At 63.7% G+C, this 21,393-nt stretch overlaps 1 protein-coding gene across 2 annotated transcripts; it reads right to left on the bottom strand.

Moving 5' to 3' along the window:
• Positions 1-1,137: 1,137 nt before the first annotated feature.
• On the bottom strand, positions 1,138-21,191 carry ZBTB7A (zinc finger and BTB domain containing 7A). 2 transcript variants are annotated; one of them, XM_045086539.1, is made up of 3 exons: positions 20,730-21,191; positions 9,871-11,153; positions 1,138-6,250 (listed from the first exon to the last, which is right to left on the bottom strand). In XM_045086539.1, the coding sequence occupies exons 2-3, from the start codon at positions 11,136-11,138 to the stop codon at positions 5,752-5,754; spliced, it is 1,767 nt and encodes a 588-aa protein (XP_044942474.1). In that variant the 5' UTR covers positions 11,139-11,153; positions 20,730-21,191; the 3' UTR covers positions 1,138-5,751. The 2 variants fall into 2 exon arrangements, with proteins under 2 accessions (XP_044942474.1, XP_044942477.1); XM_045086542.1 differs by lacking the exon at positions 20,730-21,191 and adding an exon at positions 19,479-19,930.
• Between the last annotated feature and the right edge of the window lie 202 nt (positions 21,192-21,393).

Raw genomic sequence — 21,393 nt, 5'->3', positions numbered from 1 at the left:
TCCCACATGCGTGGCTCCGGGACCAGACCCCGAGCCCACGAGGCTCAGGGAGGGGACCAGACACAGAAGGCCACACGGGGTGTGGGTCTACACATGTGACATGCCCAGAACAGGTTCCTCCACGAACAGGGAGGGGGCTCGTGGGGCAGTGTATAGGGGTGACTACTAACAGGGATGGGTTTCTGGGGTAATGGAATGTTCTGGAAGTAGGCGGGTTCCCGGAATATGCTGATACCCCTCCTTTTACAAGATGAGTCCTGAGTGAGTACTATTTAAATTAAAAGCAAACCCCTCCCTCCTAGCGGGGGGGGGGGGAGGCTAAGGGGGGACACCAGGGCGTGTGGGAAGAGGCCCTGGTGGGCTGGTGGCTGCCTCAGGCCACTGGTCCCACCAAACCAAGCCCACAGTGGAGGCCGCAGTTGCCGGCCTACGCGTGACCCCGAATCCCTCTGCACGACCCGGCTCGCGCTCTCCCGGGCTGCGGCATGGCCATCCTGCCTTTTGGTCCCCTCCATCACCCACCCCCATGCCCCACTCAGGGCCCTGGAGGTGGCCGTGTTTGGTAACCCCAACCTGGACGTGGGGGCTGCCGTCTGGGACCCCTCATTGTGGGTGGGCAATGGCCCCCCCTTCCTCCTGGGGGCATGTCAGGGGAACAGCAGTCAGCACAGATCCTTGATCGCGTCAGGGGACCCAGTGTGGGACAGCCCCCGGGGCGGGGGGGGCCTCCGGCAGATCTGGGGCTCCCCAACTAGACGCCCCGCCCCCGGCCTCCAGAAACCGACGAGCTAAAGGTGAGGTGACCGAGAAGCCTGTCAGGCCAGTTCTCCCTGCCCGCCTCCGGGGCCCCTTCCTGGTGCCATCTGCCCAAGCTGGGGGCGTGTGGGTCACCTCCTCTGTAGGGGCCCCAGGCCTGCCAATGCTGGGGGTCCCCACCCAGCCTGGGAGCCCGGGAGGCCAGCTTCCAGGCCTGGCAGGAAGGGTCAGGCTGAGCATGGTGTGGGTGCTTGAGGGCCAGACCCTCGGTGATGGGGGTCCCCAAGGCACTCCGTCCCCACCCCCCAGCCACCACCCCCCCCCCGGCCCCCACCCAACAAAACACAAAGAACATCAAAATCAGGCAAATGAGGCGGCAGCTTTCGTAACAGGCTGCGTTTAGTGGTTTTTTTATGTACAAGAAAAATGACTTTTTTTTGTCTGGTTTTTCATCTTTTGTCTTTTTGTTTTTGTTTTTTTATTACTTTTAAAGCTTCTCCCCCCCCACCCCCAAAAAGTGCATTTTTATCAATTGATTTTTTTTTTTTAAATCTCCCACACTTTATAAAGACTCTCAGATACAGTCTATGGAATGTCTGCTCTGTGCTCTGTGTCCCCGGGCGCCGCCCTGCCCCCCATTCACCAGCCCCGGCCCCCCAAAGTCCAAGGCACCTTGTATCTGGGCCTGGGAGGGGCAGGGGGGAACCGGGGTATCTGGACCCCTGGCCGTGGCCTCCAGGCAGCTCCGACTCCAGGACAGGGGCCTCCCCGGCCCCCTCCATCTGCTGGCCCTGCCCGCCCACCCCCCATGTAAATCTATGGACTTAGTGCGAGCTAGTCTGAACTCTGAGGTTATGGCTCCCGGGGGCCCCTGAACCCCCAGGCCCTGACCCGTCCTGCGCCAGCCGCCCCTCCAGGAAGGCTGCTTCCTCAGCTTAAATAACTTTTTAAAATAAAACTGCAAATATAAATATCTTTCTTTCTCAAAAAATAGGATTTTTGCTTTTTTTGTTGGTTTTAAATTTTTTTGTCCTGCTTTGCCTTTCGCTCTGTCTGGCCTCCTACCATCCCGGCTGCCTGGACTGCCTCGGTCCTGGGGTGGGTGGGTGGGTGGGTGGGGGTGCTCCCCGGGCCCCAGCCCCTGCCTCAGTGCCACCCTGTGCCACACATCCGCCGCGGTCCCCCCCCCCCCGACCCCGCACTCCCACCACCATTACTGGGTCTCAGTAGTGCAGAGATGCCCCAGAGGGCCCTGGAAGGGACTGGCGTCTCTCCCCTCCCCCCTGAGACCCCCCCTCCCCCCTGGAAGGAAGCCAAGGGACAGCCATGTACAAACGGAACGGGATGAGATGGCCACATGGGTTCTCCTGGGCAAGCCACCCAACGGGGCAGACTTTGGTACGGCCTGCTGAGCCCGGCTGGGCCTGCTCCGGCACTTTACATTCACTGGGTTTTAAGTTTTTTTTTTTTTTTTTTTTTTTTTTTTTTTTTTTTTTTTTTTTTTTTTCTTAATCTCAAAAGGCAGGGTCAGGGTTGGGGTGGGGGTCTAGGCAGGGAGCAGTAGCAAGGGTGTTAACCTCTCTCTCCAGGTCCCACAGGCTGGTGGACGTCTGGGGGTAGGGGGCTCCGGCTCCCCCACCCCGAGCGTCCCCCGGAGCGCCCCCCACCCAGAGCCCCAGGCCGGGACCTCACTCTTACACACACGCGCACAACACACAGCCACACAACTTCACCAAGATGATGGAAATAACAATTTCGCTTTTTCTTTTCTTTCTTTTTTTTTTTTTTTTTTTTTGTACCAGGCAGTTAAAAAAAAAAAAAAAAAACACCCCAAAAAAAGAAAACACAAAAAAAACCCCAAACAACCAAACAAAAAAACGTTTTGCTGTGTCCCTTCTGACCAGTCAGCACGTTCCCCCCTCAAATTTTTTTGTGTTTGTTTCCTGAAACGCGAGAATTCAGCAGTATCTTTGGCAACACTTTATCACGACCTTAATTTAAAGAATAAAAATAAAATCGATCCACGTCTATATACAGTATGTGATTGCGCAGAGTTGGGGGGGGCTGGGGTCCCGGCGCTGGGCCCATGCAGACCCTGCGGCCCCTAGGACGGGCTGGCGGACAGCAAGAGAGGGTTAAGGCGGAGTAGGTGGGCAGGGCTGTCAGAAGCTGAGCTCAGAGCTAGGGGCAGGGGTTTAGTGCAATTCCCAAGGAAGTTTGTTAAAAGTGTGCTCGGCGGGGGTTCAGCCCTTGCCCCCCCCCCCCCCGCCATAGTCCCAGAGGCCTTGATCCCCCAAGTCCAGTCGCCCCCACTGGCCAGGACGACAGCTGATTTTTCAGTTGGTTTTATTGCAAGGGGGTATACGGGTAGGGTGAGGGGGAGAGGGCTGTTCCCTCAGGGAACCTCTCGGCTGGGCGGGTGGTCCCTGGCCTGGGTGCTCGAGCTCTCTGCTTGGCCTCCACAGATGGTTCTCCAAAAGAGCTCACTCCGTGACACGGGGTGTGAGCGAGGCCACCCTGGGCTCCATGCCACCCCCTCGGGGGGGGGGGGCAGTCCTGAGACATTTTGGGGGGGGCTTATGGGCTCGGGGGGCGGGGGAGGAGACACGAAAACCATCCTGTAGAAACGATGATGAAAGTTGCCTTCTTAAAGCGCTTCCCTTTAAAAAAAAAAAAAAGAAAGAAAGAAAAAGAAGACGGGGGTCTGTGTCACAGAGCCAAGGGGCCTGGGGAGACGGGCCAGCAGCTGGGGGGAGCAGGGGCCCCTCACCTTGGGCTTCGATGGGGAAGGGTCTCGGCTGGGCAGAGCGTCTATTTACAGGGTCCCACGCTAGGCATTGCATATGCGAGAGGGCGTTGGGGTGAGGGTGCCCTGGCCTCTGGCAACACGGTCTCCCCAGCCCTGGCCCCTGTCCGTGGCCTGTGGCTCGGTTGGTACCGGGCCTTTGGGGTGCCAGGGGCTGGGGGGAGGCAGGTGCCAGCCCCCAGATTACAGTCAGTGCCTTTGAATAAAAAGAGGGGTGCCTAGGGGGGGGATGTAAGGCCCTGGAGGTGGGGCCCCGTCACCCACCTCGACGGGGATGGCATGTCCAAGATGGCAGCTCCTTGGTGGCCACAAGGAAGGGCGGCCATGCTGGAGGGCGGGGAGCCCCGAAGTGGGCGAGGGGCGAGGGCAGGGGCCGGTGGGGGAGGAGGGGGGCTGGGGGGGGGGGCTGGGCTGCTCTGGCTGGTCGGAAGGCCAGCCCTCTCTCGGGCCCATCCCTGAGCTGGGGACGCCAGGAAGGACGGTCCCCGCGGACACGGGTCGGCCATCGTATGGCTGGTGGGTGACGAGACATCTCCAAATCAGAACCAAAAAGGGACAGAAGGGGGGTGGGGGACACGGCAGAAACACAAAAACCCCACGGTCCTGCCTGCAGCACAGGCCCCGTGGCGAAGCACGAACGGCCTCAGCCCCGGCCCGTGCCTTCCTGACCCCTCCTCACCTCGGGGAACAGAAGTGGATTCTGCATCTGTGGTGGGTTTTTTTTTTTATTATTTTGTACAAAAATAAATGGACTTTTAGGAATTTTCTTTTTGCTCTCTCGCTCTCTCTCGCTCGCTCGCTCTCTCTCTGTTTTTTATTTATTTATTTTTTTTTGTCTTTTCGACTTTTCATAGAAGTTGGTTGCGACTTGTAAACATGTTTTTAAATTAAGAATTAAGATAAAGTGTAGTACCCGTTCTGTTACAAAGTGCCGAGACTTCTATTTGTGGTTGGTTGTCTTTTTTTTTTTTTTAAGTTTTTTTTTGGTTTTTTTTTGTTTTTGTTTTTTTGTTTTTTTTTGTTTTTCCTTTCGTTTTGTAAAATCTTGTTTTTATTGCTTTTGTGACACTGGAACTTCTGGACTCTCTCCTCTCTTCCCTGCCACCACGAGACCCTGGGCTCCCTCTGCTCTGGGCTGGTCTGCCCCACACTGTTGTCAGCTCCTCTGAGGAAAGTATATTTTATATATATATCTATATATATCTATATATAAATTTTGTTTTTAAGGAGGAAAAGAAAAAAAAAAATCTAAAAAGTGCTTTAAAAACTTGGGCAGGGGCAGGGAGGGTGAAGACAAAAAAGTTTCGAATCTCCAAACGTCGTCTCGTGGGGTCTGGGCGGCCTGGTCAGGGAGCGCAGGTGGGGGGGGCGCCCTGAGCGGAGGTCCGGGGTGGGGGTGGGGGTGGGCGTCCGCCAGGGTGTAAGTGCCGAGAAGGGAGGCAGCGGGAGCCCCTGGGAGCCGCCCTGGTGCCCCCGCCCCCCCCCACCCCCCGGGGCTCCCCTCTCTCCAGGCCTGGAAATAAATAGATTTGTGTCACAGCGGCCAGGAGACACAGAGGACCACAGGCAGGAATGGGAGGCGGGGAGACCCCCACTTAGTAAGTGCCCTGAGGAAGGAGGGTGGGGGGTGGGGACGGGGTACATTTTAACGTCCACTCACAGCGGACAGAGAGCGTTTAAGGTCCTGTCTGAAAGACTCATAGAAACCAGCGAGGGGAGGAAAACAAAAGCCCACACCCCTCCCCCCCGTCCCCAGCCCCCCACGGCCACCCTCACCTCCACCTGGGGCCTGGGGCCCTGACCAGGCCTCAGATGGGACCCCAGACTCCGTGCCGGGGGACGTCTGGGGGACTCCGCATCTGTGTCCCACAAAAACCCCAAAGTGAGCCCCGAAACCCATCGACGGGGTGGGGGGATGGGGAGCCGGAGCGGGGGCGAGGGTCCCCGTGGAGGGAGAGATCATCATGAAGGAGAAAAATCTGAGAAAAGCACTACCCTAGATTCTGTGACGTTTCATATATATATATCTGTATATATATATATAGATATAGATATCTGTATATAGATAGATTTTCTTTTTTTGTGTTTTTTGGGGGGGTGGTGGGTGATTTTCTCTTTCTCTCTCTCTCTCTCTGTCTCTCTCTCTCTCTCTCTCTCTCTCTCGGGTTTCTGTTTTCTCTTTTTGGTTTTCAGGCAAGTCCGGCCGCAAAGCTGCCGTCGGCGGTGGGCCCGGTGCCCCCGTCGCCCCCCCCTGCGCCGGCACCCGCTACATTCAACCTGCTCAGGCCGTCGGGGCTGGCCGCCTCCTCGTCCTCCTCCTCGTCCTTAAAGTGCTTCTCCTGGCCGTTGCGCCGGGCGTCAGGGGAGCCGGGCGGGGCTGGGGCGCCGGGCGGGGCGGCGGCCCCCGGGGAGGGGTCGGGCCCCCCGAGCCCCCCGCCCCGGACGCGGGGCTTGCGGCCGCGGCGCGAGGGGACGCCGTTGCAGCCGTCCTTCTTGAGGTGTCTGTGCAGGTGGTCGGAGCGGACGAAGGTCTTGCAGCAGCTGTCACACTGGTAGGGACGCAGGCCCGTGTGCACACGCATGTGGTTCTTCAGGTCGTAGTTGTGGGCGAAGGCCGCCCCGCACTGCTGGCACAGGTACGGCTTCTCGCCTGTGTGCTTCCTCATGTGCACCTTGAGCTTGTCCTGCCTGTGGACGGGGCGACGGGTCAGCGGGCACGGCCGGGGGGGCCCCCCCGCAGCCCACCCCCCACCCGCTGGCTTGGCTGGGGATGTGAGACATCGGCGCTGGAGCAGGGGCACTGCTGGGCGCTCTGGGGCGAAGGAGGCGCCGAGGGCCCACAGGAATGGAAACAGGCCTCGGATCACTCGCTGTGTGGCCTCATGACAACGGCTGAACCTCTCTGAACCCCTTTTCTTAGCCATAGAAGGAGGGATATAAGGGCTTCCCCCCGGGACTTTGATGGAGTGCCTGCTGAGCACCAGGCCCTATTCCGGGGTCTGAAATATACTGCAGGGCACAAGGCAGAATGCCGGGGTGTTTGGTAACAGATGGGGGGGGCCAGCTGTCCTGGTTTTTAATACCGGCAATCCTGCATCCTGGGGCCATGAGTCTCCACCCCACAGCCCCTAGGCCCCATCAACTCTCCCAGCACCTCTGCTTCTCTTGGTTGGCTCCGACCACCCCAGCTTCCTGGCTGTCACAGCAACACACTAAGCACATGCCTACCTCAGCACCTTTGCATGTGTTCTTCCTGAAGCCTGGAGCACTTTCTTCCCAGCACTTTCTTCCCATCTTCACATCTAAATTCCAGCTCAAATGTCACTTCCTCAGAGAGGTCCCTCCACCCCCTACAGTCGACACCACCCCACGTCCCTCACACCACCACCATCTGACTCTCATGCCCGTTTCCTTGTTCCTCATCTGTCTGCCTAACTGGACCATGAGCCCCAAGACAGCAGGATCGGGGTGATTCTGGGATTTCTGCCTGCCCATCTTGCCCCACAGGGAACAGCATGGACCTAGCTCAACCTGGGGCCTTTCGGGCCCCCAAAGCTGGTCAGCGTGTCAGCCTTAAGCAACTTCAGGCCAGCTGCGGCTCTGTCCCCCAGCAGCCACTGCTCGCACGTGGCCCCTGAGCCCTTGAAAACATGTCCTGTCCGAACTGAGAGTTGCTAGAAGTGCAAAATGCATCCCAGATTCTGAAGACTTTACCTGGTTAATGTAATGTAAAAAAAACTCATTTATGATTTGGCACACTGGTTACATGTTAGATGTATTTAAAAAAAGGATACAAAGTAGGATTCAAATCACTTTCACCCATCCCTTTAACTTGTTTAAATTTGTGGCTATCAGAAAATGTAAAATCACAGCAGTGACTCACATGACGCTTTCCCGCACTGGGTTGGTCTGCAGTCACAGGAGAGGGCTCCTGCTTGGACCCATTCGGCAGGGCAGAGACCTGGGTCTCAGGAGCCCCGGCCAGCAACATCTGAGATACACTAGGTCTCTCACTTTTCACATGTGGCCAGCCTGGTCAGAACCAGGAGTAACAAACTCCTATTCATCCTTCAAAGCCCCATCTCAAATGCCCTCCTCCTCCAGGAAGGCTTTCCCCTTAGTCAGAGACTTGGTCTCCCCGAGGTTCCTCTAGCCCCAGGTCCCTCCCTCTGGAATCATCCACAGAGCTGGTATCCTTACTTGCTCTAACCCTTTGTTGACTCCCTACTGCTCTGAGGGTCAAGACCTGGCACTCTGCAACCACACTCCTGCCTATTCTCCAGCCTTATTACTTCTAGGTGCATCAATGGAACTCAGGCCACAGTGAACTCATCGTTCCCTGGACTGATCGGGTCTGTCAGCAGTGAGGGGATGCAGCCGCCAAGTTCCCTTCCTCTCACGCTACCCAAAGTCGGCTAACATAGTCCTCCGGCTGCCTTGCCTGGATTCTAGCATGGGGCCGGGTCCAGAGGGTACAGCAGCCCCTCGGACTATGCAAGCAGTGCACAGAGATTTCCCCACGTGAGGCCCAGAGAGGGAAAGTGACCTGACCCAAGTTGCACAGCGGGTCAGGGGCCGCACAGTGGTGGGGTGGGGGTGGAAGCAGCCTGTTTCGTCACCCCCAGCCCTGGTCCGGGTAATTATAGCCCCGGCTGCCACAGGCCCCGCTTACTCAACTCTCTAGTGTGACTCAGAGGGGCCCCTGGGCTCCCTGGCCTGGAGGAAGGCGTGGGGGCTGGGGCCCTGGGTTGGGGGCAAAGAGGAGCCAGGTGGGCACATGGGGGAAGAGGCACAGCCCAGGGACCTTCTCCCTGCCTCAGCTTCCCCGAATGACGAACAGGATCAGCCCGAGTCAGGGTGGGGTAACCACGAGTACAGCAGGTCAGAATGAAACTGCGTCAGGCCTCTGGTTAGGGGAGCTGGGGGAGTGGGACGGGGGTGCTCCAGGCCTCTGCTCAGCCTGGTCACCTCTCTAGACCCTGGCTTGCTGGGCCTCTATCAGGCTGCTGCTGGACCCAGAGACCCCTGAGGGCAGGGCCCACAGACGCCTTAGGACTCCTGTCTGGAGAAAGAGGGAGGGCCCAAGACTCTGAGCACCCTAAGCTCACCAAAGGGGTGGGGGCTGGGCCACCAACTAGACTGCCTCCCTCCCCCCTACACCCTTGGCCCGTCGTGGGGATACCGGGCCCTGCAGTCAGGGCCACACCCTCTTCTCCTGGCCTGCTGGGGAGGGGGCCAGAGGTCAGCCCCTCTGTCCTGTCCCCATGGGGCAGGACCGGGAAGCTGGGACAATGGCCTCTTTCTTTAGCCTGGGTGGGCGTGGCTGGGGGAACCCCAGGGCGGGTGGGGGTAGGGGGTGATGCTGAGTCACCCAGCCTGGCCAGGCCCCTGCACGCCAGCCCCCCACCTCCACTGGGTTGGTCCACAAGGCCCAACCAGCCAGCTCTGGACTCTTAAGATCCAATCACAAATTCCCCTAGCCTGGCCTCGGACTCCTCCTGCCTGTGGACCAAGCCCAGTAGCTCGTAGGCCCATTTCCCTCCACAGGTAGCTGCAACGCCCAAGTCCACTGGCCTCAGGACCTTTGCACCGGCTATTCACGTTGCCTTTCCCTTGCCTCCTTGGGATACTGGCTCTGTTTAAAACAGCTGCTGCCCCCCACTCTGTTCCCTGTAGCTCTGCCAACTCACGTTACCAATTCTGTGGTTTCGCCTCAGATGTGCCCCCTCGCCCACACAGGACCTCTAGCGTGTCTCTGCACTCCTGGGTCCCCACCGCCTAGGACCGGGCCCAGCACCCAGCAAGTGTGCCATAAATGTTGGCCCAGGACAGTGAGGCCCCCAGGGCTCCCAGGAGACTCAAGGAGATAACACAGCTCCCGATGCCCTATGGGGCAGCCACCCCCTCCCAAAGCAAACATCCGCCTCCAGCACAGCAGAGAAGAACCACCCCTGGGAAAAGAAGAAGAGCGACTCCCTGTGCCTTCCCCTTGAGCCTCCTGTGGTTCGGCCCCAGCGCCCGCACACTCCCCGTGGTGAGCACCCAAGCTCCCCCCGCACCCGAAGGCTGCTCCCCGAGGGCCGCAGGGGCGGCAAGTGCCCAAAAACAGAAGGAGCACCCTTCCAGGCAGGACCGCGCCACCCTTGCGCGTGCCCGCGCTGTGTGCATGCGTGCGAGCGCGTGGCTGGGTCCACACGTGGGGGAGGGGTCCACACATGCCTGCAGTTGAGGCAAAGGGCCCTGGCAACACCCCTGGCCACGCCCCTGCAGCAACCCCGCCCCCGGCCACACCCCCACGGCTGGCTCACCTGGTGAAGCGGACCTTGCAGATGTTGCACTCGTAGGGCTTCTCCCCGGTGTGGGTCCGGATGTGCCGGGGCAGCTTGCCGGCGCCCTGGATGACCTTCTCGCAGATGGGGCACTTCTGGAAGGCCTTGGCCCGGATCTTCTTTTCCACCTTCTGCGACCAGGCTGGGTAAACATCCCCGTCGTGGGCGCTGCTGAAGTACTTCAGGTAGTAGTCCACAACGCCCTTGTCGTCTGCCCGCGACTCGTCGTCACTGTCCCCCGCCGCCGCCGCCCCCGCCCGGCCCACCGATGACATCATCTGCTGCAGCAGCGTGCTGGCCGCCAGCCCGTCGGCTTCGGGCCCGTCCCCGTCCCCGTCCTCGGCCGCACCCGACAGGAAGCCCGGAGAGTCGCCGGGCTCGGGGGCTGCCTCGGACAGCGAGGCCGCCTCCTCCTCCCCACCCCGGCCGTAGTGGCCATTCTGCGTAGCGGTGGCCGGCGGGGCCACGGGGGGTGGGAAGAGGCCTCCGGTGGGGGCATCCTCGTCCCGCTCGGGCCACAGACCTGGGTTGCTGTCGCCCTCATCCCCGTCCCCAGCCGAGGGCCGATCGCCCGGCGGTCCCGGCCCGTAGAAGTCCAAGCCGTTGCAGTCGCCAGCGGCCACGGCAGCCACAGCCGCGGCCACGGCCTCCTTGGTGGCATCCAGGTCATCATCGGACGCGCCAAAGGCAGACCAGGGGAAGGCGGCGGCGGCGGCGGCAGCGGCGGGGGGCAGGCTGTTCATGGGGTTGCTCTGGAAGAACTCGAGGTACTCCTTGGCCCGGAGCAGGTTCCGCTGGTCGGTCTGATCGACGAGGTCCAGCTGCCCGGTGTCGGCGCCCGCGTCGGCCGCCAGGATCTGCCGGTCGAGGAGGTCGGCGCAGACGTGGCTCACGGCGGGGATCTCGAGCAGGCGGGCAGCACTGAGGATGTCGCCCACGTTGGCCGTGCTGACGGTGAGCGTGGCCGTGTAGGCGAAGTCCATGAGGGCCGTGAGCGCCTCGGCGCTGACGAAGTCGATCTCGTACACGTTCTGCTGGTCCACCACGGCGCCCGACGTGAACAGCTTCTTGAAGTACTGGCTGCAGGCCGCCAGCACCGAGCGGTGCGTGGGGAACTCCCGGCCCTCCACGAGGATCACCACGTCGCACAGCAGGCCCTGCGTCCGCTGCTCGTTGAGTCCACTCAGGATGTCGCTGCTGTGGTCAGGGAACGGGATCCCAATGGGGCCGTCCACGCCGCCGGCCATCTTCCGCGCCGAGACCTACAGCGCCGGGGAGGGAGTGCTCGTGAGGGTGCCAGCCGGGGACCCTGGGAAAGGGGCACCCCGCCCTGCCCTCCAGCCTCAGTTGTCCAAGGCAGGGGGTGGGGGATGGGGGGTACAGTTCAGCACCTCAAGTTCAGCATCTCAAGGTGAGATGAAATCGGCAAAACCCACGCTGGATGCCTCAGGGGGCGGACCCTGGTGCCCTGTCCTCCACTAGAGGGCCCACCAGACGACCCACCCCAGAGGTGATCTGCAGCGGGGCGAGAGCACACAGCAGGTGCCCAACGAATGCCTCCCGGGACTTGCTTCCTCATGACGCGGAGCACTGGCTTCTGCCCCTGCACCCAGCCTCTCTAGGAGGCATTGACACAAGCCACCCACCAGGCGCCATCCCCCCCCCCGGGGCAGCATCATCTCTGCCAGGGAGGTGAGAAACCAGGCCTCGGGGAGGAGACCTGTGCCCACAGCCCCACAACTGCACCCCAGCTCAAACCTAGGGTACATGACCCAAGGGTCCATGTCCGCCTGGCCTCTTGGCCTCCCAGACCCTCCCTCCCACCTCCCAGTGAGGCCCAGTTCACTTGGGGGGCTCTGAGGGAAAGGAAGAGGCTAAGATCTAGAGACCAGGCTGGGGTCACCAGGCTGTAGGCGTGCCCGGGGGGGCGGAGCCAGGGACGGCACAACAAACCCGGGGGAGCCTCCAAGGAGCAGTCTGGCCCTGGGACTGCTTTCCGCTGCCTGCCACGGATGAACCCTGCGGAGGTGGAGCAGGGGGCTGGGGGCTTCCTGCCCATATCAGGCCCACCCAGGCCACTGCTGCTCGGCCCGGGCCTCAGTCTCCCCATCCGTTAAATGAACAGAGGGCTCTGGAAGAGCCGGCCACGGCGGGGGCGGCGCTCAGTCCGTCCTGCCCCTCGTCCCCACTCCTTTTTTCCGCCTTCCCCTGGGCTGTGACTCATCCAACCACTCGGGCGCTTGTGCAACCCTCTGGCTCCTGTCCGCACCCCTCCGCCCTCTCTGGGGAGCCCCTGGCTGCCCCGAGCCACCCAACACAACCCACAATCCTCTGGCCGGTCGGCTCCCAGGACAGAGCCTCCCGACGTCTCCCAGGAGAGGGGTGCAGCTGTGCCTTCCTCGGCCTCCTCAGGACCTCTGGAGCGCCAGCCCCCAGCGCCAAGCAGCCCAGCGTGGCTCGAACCCAGATCCCTCCCACCTCGCAGGGCCAGCCTGGCGGGCCACGGAGCCCAGGGTCTGTGCGGCCAGCCCCAAGGCCATGGCGGAACGGTCCCAAGCCTGGGCCGCCCTGGGGATGGGGTCCAGGCCTTGGGGCCAACACAGAGGCCTTTGTGCAGCCACACAGGCACAAACTACACTTCCCAGGATGCTTCTCTCTTTGGCCCGCCCTCTTTCCCGCTGACCGCACCAGCTGCTCGGTTCCCCCCTCAGTTCCGCCAGCCTGTTGGCAGGGGGGGAGGCTGACAAGTGGCTGCTGGGAGCAGGAAGATGGGAGGCTGACCCCTTCTGAGAGGCTCAGCCCCGGGAAGCCTCGGAGGAGCCCCCATGGCGGCTTCCACCCCCTGCCACCATCTGCTGTCTGGCCCCAGGCCCCCGGGAGCAAGTGGGCAGATGGGCTCCGGATCAGACTGGCCTTGGCCCTCCTCACCCCCTTCTGATCCGCCTCAAGATGGCCACCCTGGCTGATCTGTCCCCCCCGCACCGGGGTGCCCCAGCATCCCCTCGGACCCTGAGGTGTCTCTGGGGGCCTCAAGGTCGGGCCCTGAGATAGTTCGGATGATTCACCGGCCCCCCTTCCACGGCCACTCCGCCCCCGCCTTCCCACGGGCACTGAGCCCGCAGGGCAAGGGGGCCCGCACAGCCCTACTTCAAGGGTGAGGAGGCCCAGGTTCTCATTTGCTGGAAACCACCTGGCTGGGAAGGAGCAAGCCTGGGCCTCGGAACTGGTGTGGGGCAGCAGGTCAAGTCCTGGGGTCCACACCGGGTCCAGAGCATCTCTTTCCCCACGTAACCACAAGACATCCTCCGGAGGGCCTGGCCTGGGAGCACGGATACAGGCCAAAGAGCCCCCCCTGCCCCGCGAGAGCGGCATGACCCCCACTGGTCTCGTCCACTGACAGAGGAGAACACAGGGGCCCCCAGACACACCTGGACCCCCAGCCCGGGCGCCCGGCGACCCTGACCCTCTGGGTCTGGCCTCCCATGTCCCTGCTCCCGCCACCAGCCCAACAAGCCATCACCTCGTCCCTCACCCTGGAAACCAAACTGGCTTTGCAGACACCTGGCCCACACCCTCTCTCCAGGAACACAGGCCACCTGCCCGCCACACCCTGGGCCATGGCCTCCACCCAGGCCTCCTGGGTGCCTCCCTCTAAGAAAGAGTTAGAAGACGGTGTACGCCAGGAGAGGAAAGGCAGCTGAGCCCCCTCGCTGGGTCAGGTGGGCTCCTAGCAGCAAAGAGCCGCGTCTGTTCCACACCCACTGGGCCCTGCGTCTTCTCCCGGGAGAGCCTCACGGCTTCCTGCGCTCCAACAGGCCCGGCTCACACCTGACGCCTAGTAGGTGCCCCCACACCAGGCGGTTTCCTTGGCAATGACAATCCAATGAAACTCCTCTTCTCCGGGAAGCCCCACCCCCACGCCGGCCAGGCGGGAGGTGGGGGGGTCCCCCTAAGCTCAGGCCCACACCCACCAGGCCCATCTTTCATCAGAGCTCCGCCCCCGCGCTCGCCTCTGCGGGATTTCCGGGGTGCTGGGTGCTGACTCGGCGGCAGAGGGGCAGGCCTCAGCAGGCTCCTCCCGGGCTAGAGGTGGGGCACCCCTTCTCTCTGTGCTCCCCGCCCACCCCCTCCCGCCACCGCCGCGGGCGCACAGTAGGGGCGCAGCAAACCGGATGAACCGAAGACCACAGAGCCAGGCGCTGGAGAAAGCCCACACCCAGCCCCGCCCACCTCGCCACCGGGCTCCCCAGTCCCACCTCCCATCTAACCCAGGGTCGTTGGCCGCACCAAGGTGGCAGAACCCGGGCCGGTTTCGGCCCTTCTGGGGCCTCCTCTGTGCCCTGGACATTTCAGGAATTAATTCAGGCACTAACCAGGCACCTTGACTTCATCTTTCCCACTGTAACCCTGGGCTTTAAAGACAAGGAGAGGCTCAGAGCAGTGAGGAGGCAAGGTGACACAGCAGACCAGCGGCTGGGCTGAAACTCAGACTAGCAGACCCGAGCCACTGCCACGCAACAACTACTAAGGGCCCCAAGGTGAGGTCAGAGGTTCATTCCCCTGGTCCCAGGAGGAGCAGGTGCCACCAGGAAGGACCCCAGGATTGTGGGAAGGGCGTCCCAAGCATGGGGAACAGCAGAGGCCAAGGCCCAGACGTGGGTGCCCGGGAAAGGGACAGGGAGAGGAGGCCACATCTACCAGGCTTCCCAAGGTCAAGGGTGCAAAGTGAGGGTTGGGCGCGCCTCCTCCTTCTCCCCCACCCCTCAGGAAGGAGAGGGGGCGGGCAGCCCAGGGTGGGCGGGTTAATGGCCATGTGATGTCTTCCTGGAGGAGTCCTGCGGGGGTGGGGGGGTGCTGGGGACAGCTTAGTGAGGGGTCAAGGCCTCTTCACCCCTCACCCGCAGAAGAGAATGACAGGAACCCAAAGGGAACTCTAACACCTACTATGTGCCGCGCAGAGCAGCCTGGGCCTGCCCCAGCTCTTCCACTTCCAAGTGGTAGGACTCTGGGCAGAACACAGGGTCTCTGTGCCCCGGTCTCCTCAGAGGTCACGACAGCAGCAAGGGGACTGCGGCTGCTCTAGGCCCAGGGTCCCGCTCTCACCCACTGGGCAAATTCTGCCTGAGGACCTACTGTGTGCCAGCACTGGTCCCCAGAGGCCCAACGAGGCTGTTTGTTGATCCTCTTCTGTGCATGGTGGGGGGGCCGCCTTGGAACTTAATCTCTAAACGCTACTGCAGGATTTTAGCCCCTCCCCACCTACTGTGTGTCAAGGGAGTGTGTGGGGGCGGGCCCAGGGGAAGCCAGGGGAGAGGAGCTGTCACCTGGAGGGGAAAACCAGGCCCAGGCCCAGAGAGGGTGGGTGGCCCGCCCAAGGTCACACAGCAAGTCTGGTGCCCAGGTGCAGCTGCCAGGCCCACACCCAGCCACCCCCGCCCCCTCCCAGGCCAGCGGCCTGTGTTGCAAGGTTGGTCCCAACGGGTAACCCCGCCCTGACCTGGTGCCAATCCCTGCCTGGCCCGGTCCCCGGCCTGGGGTTTAATGGGACAGGAATGCAGCGTCCCGATTAGGGAGTGGGGGGCACCAAGGGCTTGGCGTGGCTGCCGGGCTCCTAGCCTGCCTGTCCTCAGAGGCCTCCCTCCAGGCCAGACACCAGCAAACAGGCCCTCGGCCATTTTATGTGTCCATTATTGCCCTAAATGGGGAGGGGCTTCCTGCCCAGGCCTTAAAGGGCCAGAGGCAGGAAGGCTGCGGGCCCAGTGGGAAGTGCAGGGGGGAAGGGTGACAAGGAGGTCATGGGGATCCCATCTGACCCCCAACTCATGGGTGGGGCTGAGGCTCACCCTATTCCCACGCTCTTGAGCGCTGTCACAGGTCAGGAAGTGACAGCCCTGACACCAGTACCGGGTTCCAAAAGGAAGCCCCAGGAAGAGAGAGGCCGTTCATGGTATTAGAAGGAACAAGCCGCCTATCACCTGGGGTAAGTAAATCTAAGCCTCACAAAATCCCATCTCTGCCTACCCCACCCCTGCTCAGGCTGCACCTGCTTGTACAAAACGCCGGGAAGAGGCCTGGGGAGCCTCTAGGAGCCAGACTCCTCTGTACCTCCAGCCTCTTCCTCCCTCCCCGGAGGCCTGCTTGTTACCAGGAGGTGCCTGCACCAGTCCCACCCCCGCCCCCAGCCTGGGCAGGCGGAGGGCTCAGCCTCCAAGCCCCAAAGGGGAGCTCGGCCTATTGGCGCCTACTGGGGGGCCCTAGTGTCCCGTGCCCACAAAGCCGCCAAGTTCCCTCCCATCAAACACATCCTGATGGGAGGTGGGACCGGGCCTTGTTTTCCAGTTAAACCAGAAAGGCGTGGGTGGGGACACTTCCACTGAGTGGCCGTTCACAGCCTGCTGGGGGGACAGATGGAGGGGCCGGTCCTTTGGCCATACTCCTCACAAGCGCCGGATTCTCCGCGGGTATCTTTCGCGCTTTGGTACTCCGGACTCGGGCCTCGGGCCCCAAGGGCAGGAGCTGCTCCTCCACAGCTTCGGGGGTGGGGGGCCTGATCTCGATTATCTTGACATCAAGCATCACAGGGTCTGTAATCACTGACCCACTTTACAGGTCAGGAAACTGAGGCTCAAGAGAGGGGAAGGGACTTGCCCAGGGTCACAGGACAGAGCTGACTTTGAGCTCTGCACTGTCTAACTGGTCCTGCCAGGGCTCCTTCCCCCGCTCCTCCACGCTGCCCCCGGGGCACCAGCAAGGGACTAAATCCCCCTCCCCTGGGGGCCTTGGGGCTGAGGACAGCTTATTCTCACGCCCCCTCAGCACTGCCTTGAGATAGCCCAGGAGAGGGATAGGTTTGCCTGAGGTCACACGGGGAGCCTGGGGCAGGCCTGGAGTCCGGAGCCCTGGTCCTCAGAAGGATGCAGGAGGGGTTCTCCCAGGCCTTGACGCTCCCTGGGAAACACTGACCAAACCCTCAGGCCCAGAGACTCGGGCTGACGGCAAGACTGAGGTGGACAGAGGGGTAGTGACGTCCCCAGGCAGACCTTGGGTGGGGCAAGGGGTAGGCTGGGACTGGGCCACCCTGGCCCCCACCCAAGCCTGTTCCTCTGGTCCCCACCGCCCAGGGCTGTGGCAGGGCGGTTTATGGCCCATCAGGTGCCTGGAGCACAAGGTGACAGGTGGGGGCTGCCGCACGTCTCAAGGGGTTGTGCTGGCGACACACTCCAGCAGAATCCAGGTGGTGCCCCGAACTGACCTAGGGGCTCCCTCAATGGGGGGAGGGAAGGAGCGAGAACACAGGCAGACCTGCAGCCACCAACCACAGAATACCCCGTAACACCACTTTACGAGGGGGGACATCCAGACTCCAACAGGCTGAGGGGCTTGTCCGACGTCACAGAGCAGCCGGTAGGGCGTCATTCGAAACCCCCGCAGACCTGGGCCAGCTCTGCTGCAGAGCAGCCGGCCCCGAGACTCGGCTTTTTCGAGGTGACCTCAGTCATCTTGGGTATAATGGGTCATAAAACCCAGAGCCCTGCCCGTCTTCAGGGGCCAAGGTGCCAAGGTGCGGGACTGTGGCTCCAAGGGGGTGGGAAAGGCCTCAGCAAGTCGTAAAAGGGCCGGCCAGAAAAGACTGGGACATGAGAGGCCAGGGGTTTGTGCTGTGTGACCTTGGGCACCTCGCTGGCCCTCTCTGAGTCTCACTGTCCTCTTTGTGCAAAGGGAAGGGGTTCGAGAGCCCCAGGAAAGCTCCAGTTGGCCTCCAGACCCCTGCTCTCAACTCCCAGGCTCTCTGGAAGACAGGGGTGTGGGCGCCCCTCCGCTGAAAGGAAGGAAGATTGGGCCTCATCCTGAGCTGGGAGGCAGGACCACAGGGGACAGACCCTGCTCCAGTGAGGTGACCTTGGGCTGCTCTCCGCTTGCCCCTGAGCCCTGGTCCCCAACCGCCTCACCACGACACAGGCTCCCACAGGCTCCCAAGGCTGCTGTAAGCCCCCTCGTCAGGGTCTTCTCCCTGCCTTGGCTTCCTCCGAAGGCAACAGTGGCCGGGGTTGGGGTGTGTGTGGGGGGGTTGCCAGCCTGAAGCAGCCGTAGGTTGGAGGGCCCCGAGGAAGAGAAAGCAAGGAAAAAAGCAAACACAGGTGCTTGCTCCTGCCTCGGGAGCCTGCCCTGCTGGACAGAAGCTGAGCTCTGCGGGGCCTCGGTATCCCACATGCAGAAAAGGGCACACCAGCTCCCCACCGCAGCCCTAACACTGCTTCTCCCGGGCCCGCTAGCGTGGAGAGTTTCGTGGCTCCCGGCCCGGGCCAGGGTGCTGACTGGCCACCACGCAGCCAATCAGAGCTAAATAATAAATACCCCCCCAAAGTGACCCACGAATTAAAATTTCAGTGTCCCGGTTGGCTCCTCTTTCCTTCATTAGGCATGCGGATCCCAGGGCTTCGCTCTCCCCGTCACTGGCTCCTGCCCCCCCTTCTCCCCTAGGCTCCCGTCGCCACAGCGATGGCTGGCGGTAAACAGAGCCCCGAGCCCAGCCGACAAGTGCCAGGCCCGGTGTGCTCCAGGGGCCCCACTGGGGGGTGGCCCTGGGGAAAATGCCCCCTGCCTGGAGCCCTTGGCCCGGCAGCAGGAGGGCCCAGCCTGGACTCCCCGACCTCTCCCAATACCAGCTCTGCCAATAGGAAGTGATCGGCGGGTCGTGCGGAGGGCCCCCCCAGTGAGGGAGCGGCACACTCAGGGTTACGCCCTGGCCCTGTTGGGGGGGGCGCTGACATGGAATCCCGGATGCCCTCTCCAGCCAGCCCTGCTCCCAGAGGCAGCTGGCAGTGAGGAGGGGGGAGTAAACCAAGCCTGCTACCCATGGGTGAACCAGGTGGGCACAGCGGGGAAGGGGCACCAACACCGCTCTCACTTCCGCCGCCTGGCTAGGGGGAGAGAGAGAGAGAGGGAGAGAGAGGCTAGTTGTCGACCTCCCCCTGCCGCTCACTCCACTGCTGGCTGCATTTCCCAAACATTTAGTGGGCGCCCACTAGGTGCCCCGGCCTGGTTGGACAGCAGTCTCTTGCTGCGGTCCACGGGGCTCCCCCGCAGCCAGCCAGCGCGGGCAGTGCCTCCCAGAACCCGCAAAGGCCTGTGCCTGAGGGTGCACCTTCCCCAGCGCTCAGCTCAGGCCCCTGCCTGGTTCCCAGGCCTTGGGCCGGGGGAGGGAGCGGGTTCCCAAGCCAGGGAGGGAGGAAGAGCGAGGGAGGGGGCCGGATCCCACCAGCTCACCCCCTCCCCTGCCGGGGCTCAGCGTTCGCACGTGGTGGTGGCGTCAAGGGGAAGGAGGGGGTCCGGGCCAGAGGAGACGGGGTCACGCGCTTTGGGGGCGCGGGCGGGGGAACAGGGGTGCTCTCCGCCCCCTCCTCGGGGGCCGGAGCCGCGCGGCCGCGCGCGGGCGGGGCAAGGGGCCAGGCCGGTCCCCCCACCCAAGGCTGAGTCAGGCCCGGGCGGGGGCAGGAAGCGGCCCCCTCCCCCGCCCCGGCCGCAGCGCGCGGCCCCCGCCCCGGCCCGCGGGCCCCCGCCGCGCCGCCCGCGCGGGGGGCTCCTACCTCCTTCCCGGGGCAGCGGCGAGGGGGCCCGGCCCCGGCGGCGGCGGTGGCGGCGGCTGCGGCTGGGCTGGCTCCCTCCGAGGGGCCGGGAGGCGGCAGTGAGCCTGGCCCCGCGCCACCCCCCGCCGCCGGCGGCCAATCCCCACCCGGGCTGGGGGGAGGGCGATGCAAATTACCCCGGATCTGGGTCCGCCCGCCCGCCTCCCCCACGCCCGAGCCCGGCCTGCACTAGGCCGCGCATCCCCGGGCTCGCTTGCGCCGCGCGGCCGCTCGGGCCGCCGCCCTCCCCGGGGAGCGCCGGGTGGGTGACCCCCCCCGGGGCGGGGGGCCGAGGGGAGGGGGGCTGGGGACGGTTACACAACCAGGCTGGGAGGGGCCCCGGGGCGGGGAGGGGGCCGGCCCGCGGGCCGCGCAGCCGGAAGCCGAGGACCGCCACCGGCCCCCGGCGAGGGGAGCCCGGCTTCAGGCCCCGCCCCCAGGCCGCCTCGGCCCGCCCCCGCGCCGCGCCGCGCGATCGGCCCGCGCCCATTGGTTCGCCGGCCCGCCGCTCACCGCCCCTCCTCCGCACCGCCCCTACCCGCGGACCGCGGCGGGCCGCCGGCGCGAGGCACCCTGGGACGTGTAGTCCGAGCCGCCTGCCACCTGCCAGCCGCAAGCGGCGTGGGGACTACGACGTCCAGAAGTCCCCGCGGCCGCTCCCGCCCACCGGGACACTCCACCCCTTCCCCCTCCTTTGCAAAGCCCCCCTCCCTGTTTTTTCAGCCCCCTCCCCCCCATCCCCCATGGAGCTCAACCCTGGCCAACTCCAACGTATGCACGCAGCACCGAATAGGCCCCCGGGGGGCGAGAGCACCCCCAGTACCTAGCTGCAAACTTAGCACGCGACGCGCCCCCCTATCTCCCCACGCCGGTTTCCCCCACCCTCAATGCGGCCCCGCTTCCCCTCCCCCGCTCTCCGCGCGCCTGGGATCCCCGAAAAGCCATGCACTCGCGGGGGGGGGGGGCCGCTGGGGCACAAGTCCATGCACTTCGCCCCCAATTCCCCTTCCCGGGCGGCGACCCCTCCCCGCGCTCGGGATCCAGGGTGCCTTCAGCCTCGGGGCAGCTGCCAACCACCCCCTCCTCTGAAACTTGCGGAGCGTCCGCGGCTCCGCGATCTCCCGTTCCCGGGAGGGCAGAGGTGGGCGCAGCGCCCCCGGCCCGTCCCCGCCCTGCACCCCGTGCGGGGGGCCGCGCCGGGCGCTGACTTACCTCGCGCGGCCGGGCCGGGGCCGGGCCGGGCCGGGGCGCGAGGGGCCGGGGCCCGGAGTTGGGACTGGGCTCCTCGGCCGCTCGCCTCTGGGGTCCGCGTCTCTCGCTCTCCGCCTCTCGCGCTCTCCCCTCGTCGCTCCCTCGCTCCGGCGGCGGCGGCGGCGTCACTGCCCCTACAGTAACTGTACAGTACAGCCAAAGCCCCGTATGATGCTCGCGACTCCCTTCCTGGTTTCTCCGAGGGCAAGAGGGGTCCTCCCTTGTCTTAAAGGTGCCGCAGCCGCCGGCCCCCCCCCACGCCCAGCCCGCCCCCCCCACCCCGGCCTCGGAGGCCAGAACAGGCTCGGCAGGTCCCCTCTTGCCACGTCTCTGCCCTCCCGTGGGGCTTCGCCTGCTGCGCCGGGGAGACCGGGCTGTTATTAGGTTTTGTCAAGTTGGGGGGGGGTCCAGCCCGCCCCCGGCGCGCCCCCCCTCCTCTGACCTCTCCGCCCCGCTGCGCGGCGCCGTGCCAGCTTGCCAGCTTATCTGGCCCCAGAGCTCCCCGGGGCGCGGGGGGAGCGGGCCCCCCGGGGTGGAGGGGGGGTGGGGGCCTCCAGATAAACAGGCCCCCAGCCTCTGCGCAGAGGCGGGCGCGGGGGGGCGCGGGCTTTGCCCCCGACGCCCG

This window comes from Mustela putorius, unplaced genomic scaffold (assembly GCF_011764305.1).
Source record: "Mustela putorius furo isolate JIRA1106 unplaced genomic scaffold, ASM1176430v1.1 tig00000095_pilon_pilon_pilon, whole genome shotgun sequence".
Lineage (NCBI taxonomy): Eukaryota > Metazoa > Chordata > Mammalia > Carnivora > Mustelidae > Mustela > Mustela putorius.
The sequence above is the reverse complement of the archived record's forward strand: the minus strand, read 5'-3'. Positions and strand labels throughout refer to the sequence as shown.